The following is a 7299-nucleotide window of genomic DNA, read 5'->3' as shown; positions in this document are numbered from 1 at the left end:
GATAATAATAATAAAAAAATAATAATAAAAATAATAATAATACGAATCATTCGAAAATAATTAAATGAATATTCTCACGATAGCTTTTCTCTTTTTTTTTTTTTTTCTTTTTTCTTTTTTTCATTTATCTCTTATGTTAGAAGATCAACCAGAATTGAAATAATGGAGTGAAATAATTATTTAATTAGGAAAATAAATACGCTTAAAGCTAGAACTTTCGACAGCCTTTTTAAAATATGAGCTGAGTCGATATATATAAAACCATTATAGTCATTTCATGACAAGTTTTTACAAGGAGAAGTTAAAAACCCTTCCCTATAATTATGCAATAAAAAACGTTCAATTCCGTGTTACATTATCGATGGTAGAAAATTGATGTGTATGCAAGAATGAAGACCCCGTAGTCTTCCCGTATTGTACACAAAAGATTAATGGTCAATATTTCCATCTAATGTTACTTTTGAGTAGCTTAATCTAAATCAATGCAGAATTCAATGCGACGAATGTAATTTACAACTAACTATGCCATATTTCTTGTTTTCTTTTTTCTTTTTTTCTTCTTCTTTTTCTTTTTTCTTTTTGAGTCGATGATATCCATTATTGAATCCTAGTCGATACGCTAATTTAAAGAAACATTAATCGATAATACAACGAATAACTAATAATATTATAATCGAATAGCAAGAAATGAAATATATAACTGTGCATTTGAAACACAGGCATTGATATATATTATCGGTGAACTAATGATTGTGAAAATGATTCGTCTTAGCTTTTGTGGCATTTTTTGTATGAATAAATGTGTGCTTAGAATATTAGGTAACAAAACCTTATTCCTTTTGCAATAATATTACCAAGAGACTTAAAGAACATTGCACTTTCCGGTACGTCTTCGTTTTCGACGATTTTTTTCCAATTCAGCTGGCGGTTGATTTCTAATTATGCGTACAACCTAAAGAATTATTAACATGTATCGTGATACTGAATATATTTAAAACATTTCTATCTTTTGTTACTAATTATAAATCTCACAACTTTTTGTTGTTGTTGTTGTTGTGACTAATTTAATATAAATCTTATACATGCAAGATTAAATATAATGGGGTACCAAAGCAATAACTATTAAATAAAATTAACTACGTCTTCTATTATTTTCTATTCCTAAATTATACTATATACTACTAGATACCTACTTCATGAAACGCAGCATCCACATTTAGAGGTGGATCTTTGGCAGAAGTTTCAATATAAGGAATACCCAAACGATGTGCCAATTCCCGTCCCTGTTCTTCTGTCACTTTTCTTAAGTGTACTAAATCAACTTTATTGGCAACGAGAAGCATAGGATAAACATCTCTGTCTTTAACTCTAAGAATCTGAGTATGAAAGTTGACAATGTTTTCATACGACTGTTTATCCGTCACAGAATATACCAATAAAAATCCATCACCCTTCCTCATGTATTGTTCACGCATTGCACTAAACTCTTCCTGGCCAGCTGTATCTAGTACTAGCAGATACAACCAAAATACATTTTTATGCTTTACATATCAAATTCTAACACTTTTTATATCATATAAATATAATACATTTGTTCTAACAAAGGAAAAGGATATATACTATTAAATTATAAAGCAATAATATTACTTCTACATAATTAATTTGATTCTACACCGATCTCTCATGTTTGTAACATTTGAATAAGCTTCACATTTACTAGCACCAACGAATAAATAAAATATAATCTATATGAGATGTCCTAATATTTTCTGCAAAATCTTATCAACATATAAATAAAAATATTAATAATATGAATTTGTAATTATAGTATATGCTGATAAAATTTTGGGAGAAAAAATTGGGATATCCTGAATTTGAATTATACATTACAATTGGATGAAAATATATATATATATTAGAGATATATAGAAATTTATATTTACCATCTAGAATACACCATTGGTTATCTACTTCGGTATGTTGAATGTAACTATCCTCGATGGTAGGATCATAATCGGTGACAAATAATTTTTGAAAGAACTGTATGGTCAACGCACTTTTTCCAACTCCTCCATCTCCAACCACGACCAATTTAAAGGTCATAAGGTTGTCATTGTTGGGAGGTCGTGTCATACCGCCTCTGAATCTCCCACCCCCACCCCCACTGTTCTGCCTACGTCTGCCTATCCTGCCAATTCTTCTAATATTATTTTGGCAGTCCTTTTGCTCTCAAATTGAACTAATATTGTTTTTTTCCAATGAAAATTCCTGAAAATAATAAAAAGAAAAAACATATCAAAACAATTATTTTATAAGAAAAATTGTCGCTGCTGAAAATATAAAAATATTTATGATACTTAAAAAGGTAATTCATTAAAGTGTTTAATTTTATTTGCACGAGAATAATGTTACTTTTTATTCAAAGTAAAAAAAAAATACTCAATGAAATGATAGAACAATGTTTGCAATAATAATTAATATTGCACAGATTTTACTGATAAAAATGTGAAAGATTATATTTTATATATTATTTATATTTCGTATAATTAAGAAAAATTATTTCTCACCTTACATGATCTGCCACTCCTGCGTGTCGTGCTGCCAGCTGTCAGTCAGAAGATATTTTCTACTATGCGCAACCCTTCGAAATATATATGTATACAAAGTTTACGTGTATATGTGTGCGTATCAAACGCATCAATGTTCACATGTACATGAATCCTAAAAAATTATACGTATATATATATAATATCTACTTTATTATGTATATTCGCTTCTAAACTAATATCACACACACATCAATTCATACGAAATATTATTTTTCTAACCTGCATGTAATATATAAAATATTCTAACCTAATACACTTCACACAAACTGTTTAGTTTGATAAAAATTATTCTTCATTCGTATTAACGAACAAATCGTTTATTTAAGTATGTTTAAAAAATAGTTTAATAAAATATTGAAAAATAAATAAATGATAATGTATACTAATTATGAAAACTTTCAATATATAAACCAATCGATATAATCTATTACTGAGATTGATAACACAATTGCGCTCTTCTTATTATTCACGACTTTAATTTGTAGATAATACTTTCTACAGTCTTAAAGTATAAAAAAGTGAATTGCTTGTTACTTTGAATAAAAGCCAAGTGAAATAACCAATCACAAACGTTGAATTGAACATACCGACGTTCATTCTTTATTCATTTCTAAGATTAATTTTTTAATGGTTGGCTACAATGTTAAATATCTATCGCGGCGTCCTTCTAACTAGACACGAGAAATGATAGGTTAGGGAATGTGAATTATTGCGGTATTTAATGTGTGTATATATATATAACGAAAACAATTAAAGAATTTAGTTTTTGAAAGAAATATTAAGAATTAACTATAGAATAGAGAGAGAGTGATATGCATGATTATATTGTAAGTAATATTTTTTAATTTTTCATAATTTTATGTAATAAAAACAAAATAATATAAATCTTAACCTATCAAAGTTATAACTTATACTTTATATTACAAATATATTTTGATCATTTTATTGATAAAATTATACTAATTTTATTCTTCTTTTTAGTTTCAATAATTTGAAAGTTTATTTTATTCACTACAACACATTACCATGGACGCTGACCTTTACGATGAATTTGGTAATTACATTGGACCGGACTTAGCATCAGAGAGCGAAGATGAAACAGAATATGGAAATGTTGGAGATGATGCAGAAGATAGGGAGCGTTCTGATGAGGAGATGGAAGATGACAAAGATGAATCTAGAGATAATGCGGAGCAAGGTTTATCTACAGCTGTTGTTTTACACGAAGATAAAAGATATTATCCTAGTGCGCTAGAAGTATATGGTCCAGAGGTAGTATTAATAAAATATTAATAAAATATTCATATTAATAAATTTATTTTTTACATTTTTATATATATGACTTTGTATTTGATAGGTTGAAACTCTCGTACAAGAAGAAGATGCGCAACCATTAGATAAACCTTTGATAGAACCTACTAGGAAACCTAAATTTCAAATAAAACAACAACAACTTCCAGAGACAACTTATAGCATTGAATTCTTAGCTGACATGATGGATGCTCCTCATTTAATTAGAAACGTCGTATTACTTGGACATTTGCATCATGGAAAAACTACTTTAGTTGACTGTCTTATACGACAAACGCATCCTCATATACACAGTGTAACCGATGAAAAACCTTTGAGGTAATATAACATTTATGAAAAATAATTAATTTCAATTTGTATTAAAATTTTGTTTATTTAGGTATACGGATACTTTGTTTACTGAGCAGCAACGTGGAGTATCTACAAAAGCAACACCTGTGACTCTGCTGTTACAAGATGTTAAATCAAAATCATATTTGTTAAATGTATTTGATACTCCAGGTCATGTGAATTTTTCGGATGAAGCAACAGCGGCTATTCGTTTGTCAGATGGTGCAATACTTATCGTTGATGCAGCAGAAGGTGTAATGCTTAACACGGAACGTTTATTAAAGCATGCATTACAAGAAAAATTAGCGCTAACTGTATGCATCAACAAAATAGATCGTCTTGTTCTGGAATTAAAATTACCACCTTTAGATGCATATTATAAATTACGACATATCATTGAAGAAATCAATGGTTTAATCGCATTATATTCAGATAGCGAAAATACAGCCTTCGTTTCACCAGCTATCGGAAATGTGTGTTTCGCAAGTTCCGAATATAACGTCTGTTTTACTCTTAAATCTTTTGCTGCCCTTTATGCCAAAAGTTACCCATCACTTAACACAAATGAATTCTCAAAAAGATTATGGGGAGATATATACTTTAATTCGAAAACACGAAAGTTTACTAAGAAACCCCCACATAATACAGCGCAACGTAGTTTTATCGAATTTATATTGGAACCGCTTTATAAAATATTTGCACAAGTTGTTGGGGATGTGGATACAACTTTACCTTATGGTTAGTATATTAATTGATTTTAAATATATAGTATATATTAACTCACTTTGGTATATATTTATTCACTTACTATTTATTTTTACAGTGCTCAGCGAATTAGGAATTAGATTGACGTCGGAAGAAATGAAAATGAATATTAGGCCACTATTGCGTTTGGTGTGCACACGTTTTTTGGGAGACATGTGTGGTTTAGTCGACATGTGTGTTATGCACGTTCCAAGTCCACAAGCACATGCACCAATAAAAGTTCAGCACGTTTACACAGGTCCTATAGACTCTCCTCTTGCACAGGATATGGTTAATTGTGACCCTGAGGTAAACATTTTTACTTTTAAAACATATACTTAACATACTTTATTATTATTATATTATTCTTAAATGATTTTTATTTTTATTTTCAGGGAAGATTAATGATTCACAGTACAAAAATGTATCCAACAGAAGACTGTACATTATTCGTTGTCTTAGGGAGAGTAATGTCAGGAACGCTTGAAGCAGGTCAACGTGTACGCGTTTTAGGAGAAGCATATTCACGAACAGATGAAGAAGATTCACGAGTGTTAACTGTCGGTCGACTATGGATCAGTGAAGCACGTTATTCAATCGAATTGAGTCGTGTACCTGCAGGAAATTGGGTACTCATAGAAGGAATTGACAGGCCGATAGTAAAAACCAGTACAATTACCGACCTCAACAATACAGACGATCTACATATCTTCCGTCCGTTAAAATTTAATACCCAAAGTGTTATTAAAATAGCTGTTGAACCAGTCAATCCATCGGAACTTCCAAAAATGTTGGACGGTTTAAGAAAAGTGAACAAAAGTTATCCGCTATTAGGAACACGCGTGGAAGAAAGCGGAGAACACGTTGTATTGGGAACTGGTGAATTATATTTGGATTGTGCTATGCACGATTTGCGCCGGATGTATTCTGAGATAGATATCAAAGTTGCTGATCCGGTTGTTGCATTTGCTGAAACAGTAGTTGAAACCAGTTCGCTCAAATGTTTCGCGGAAACTCCGAACAAGAGAAATAAACTGACGATGATCGCTGAACCACTTGAAAGAGGTCTTGCGGAAGATATCGAAGCTGAACACGTCAAAATTACTTGGAACAAGTAAGTTAATTACAGATTTTCGATGCAATAAATACTATCCAACTTTCATACCATTGTATTGATCAACTTTGTTAATAGAAAAAAATTGGGAGAATTTTTCCAAACGAAATACGATTGGGATTTGTTAGCCGCGCGAAGTATATGGGCCTTTGGACCAGATGCAACAGGTCCTAATATTTTGGTAGACGATACTTTACCATCCGAAGTGGACAAGAGTTTGTTGAGCAGTGCTCGTGATGCTATTATTCAAGGATTTCAATGGGGTACACGTGAAGGACCACTTTGCGAAGAGCCCATTCGAAACGTCAAATTTAAAATATTAGATGCTGTAATAGCTCAAGAACCATTGCATCGAGGAGGTACGTATAATTAATAATTGACCATAATTATTATTATTGTTATTCTTTTTTATTGTCACTTTCAATATTATAATATCTTTTATTACCAATTAATTCAGCAATTTACATTTTACTTATTGTATCAGCCTGAATTTGCAAGATTATGTGAGACATAATTGCAGCGCTGTGTGAAAACCAACAAATTTTGCTCGCCAGTCAACGTGTTAATCTATTTGTTCTTTTTTTTTTGATTTATTGTAATCAGGTGGTCAAATTATTCCAACCGCTAGGAGAGTCGCGTATTCGGCTTTTTTGATGGCAACACCAAGATTAATGGAACCTTATTTCTTTGTCGAAGTTCAAGCACCTGCCGATTGCGTGTCCGCCGTTTATACTGTTCTAGCAAAACGTCGAGGTCACGTTACTCAAGATGCTCCTGTTCCAGGAAGTCCATTGTATACAATTAAAGCTTTTATTCCTGCAATCGATAGTTTTGGTTTTGAAACAGATTTGCGAACGCATACTCAAGGCCAAGCATTCTGTTTGTCCGTTTTTCATCACTGGCAAATTGTACCGGGTGATCCTCTGGATAAAACTATTACCATTAGACCATTAGAACCACAACCTGCTACACATTTAGCTAGAGAATTCATGTTAAAGACACGTAGACGTAAAGGTCTCTCCGAAGATGTTTCTATCAATAAATTCTTCGACGATCCTATGTTGTTGGAATTAGCCCGACAAGACGTATTATTAAATTATCCGTTATAATTTATGATTAAAACTAGGTTTATCATCATTTGTACAAATTGATACAATTAAAGAAAATAAAATAATACTTTTCCACATCCGA

The 7299-nt window shown here is 31.2% G+C and overlaps 2 protein-coding genes across 3 annotated transcripts; one reads left to right on the top strand and one right to left on the bottom strand.

Annotated features, from left to right (window-relative positions):
* Positions 1–108: 108 nt before the first annotated feature.
* On the bottom strand, positions 109–3106 carry LOC106786815 (ras-related protein M-Ras-like). 2 transcript variants are annotated; one of them, XM_014748606.1, is made up of 5 exons: positions 2829–3106; positions 2568–2721; positions 1944–2268; positions 1194–1510; positions 109–952 (listed from the first exon to the last, which is right to left on the bottom strand). In XM_014748606.1, the coding sequence occupies exons 3-5, from the start codon at positions 2131–2133 to the stop codon at positions 863–865; spliced, it is 597 nt and encodes a 198-aa protein (XP_014604092.1). In that variant the 5' UTR covers positions 2134–2268; positions 2568–2721; positions 2829–3106; the 3' UTR covers positions 109–862. The 2 variants fall into 2 exon arrangements, with proteins under 2 accessions (XP_014604092.1, XP_014604093.1); XM_014748607.1 differs by having other exon boundaries at positions 2857–3072.
* A 293-nt stretch (positions 3107–3399) lies between these two features.
* On the top strand, positions 3400–7299 carry LOC106786814 (116 kDa U5 small nuclear ribonucleoprotein component). Its single transcript, XM_014748605.1, has 8 exons — positions 3400–3436; positions 3591–3881; positions 3967–4238; positions 4300–4988; positions 5074–5303; positions 5390–6108; positions 6187–6467; positions 6712–7299. The coding sequence occupies exons 2-8, from the start codon at positions 3636–3638 to the stop codon at positions 7215–7217; spliced, it is 2943 nt and encodes a 980-aa protein (XP_014604091.1). The 5' UTR covers positions 3400–3436; positions 3591–3635; the 3' UTR covers positions 7218–7299.

The sequence above is a fragment of the Polistes canadensis genome, unplaced genomic scaffold (genome assembly GCF_001313835.1).
Source record: "Polistes canadensis isolate GaletaPanama2010 unplaced genomic scaffold, ASM131383v1 scaffold_83, whole genome shotgun sequence".
In the NCBI taxonomy this organism is placed as follows: domain Eukaryota; kingdom Metazoa; phylum Arthropoda; class Insecta; order Hymenoptera; family Vespidae; genus Polistes; species Polistes canadensis.
The sequence above is the reverse complement of the archived record's forward strand: the minus strand, read 5'-3'. Positions and strand labels throughout refer to the sequence as shown.

What these genes read in the sequence shown, in the direction of transcription:
- LOC106786815 (XM_014748606.1), bottom strand. Translation starts at nt 2,133, where the DNA reads ATGACACGACCTCCCAACAATGACAACCTTATGACCTTTAAATTGGTC. An exon ending in CCAATGGTGTATTCTAGATG is followed by an intron (nt 1,511 to 1,943) that starts GTAAATATAAAT and finishes TGTATCTGCTAG; the next exon opens with TACTAGATACAGCTGGCCAG. An exon ending in TGGATGCTGCGTTTCATGAA is followed by an intron (nt 953 to 1,193) that starts GTAGGTATCTAG and finishes ATAATTCTTTAG; the next exon opens with GTTGTACGCATAATTAGAAA.
- LOC106786814 (XM_014748605.1), top strand. Translation starts at nt 3,636, where the DNA reads ATGGACGCTGACCTTTACGATGAATTTGGTAATTACATTGGACCGGAC. An exon ending in GGATACAACTTTACCTTATG is followed by an intron (nt 4,989 to 5,073) that starts GTTAGTATATTA and finishes TTATTTTTACAG; the next exon opens with TGCTCAGCGAATTAGGAATT. An exon ending in AGAACCATTGCATCGAGGAG is followed by an intron (nt 6,468 to 6,711) that starts GTACGTATAATT and finishes TATTGTAATCAG; the next exon opens with GTGGTCAAATTATTCCAACC.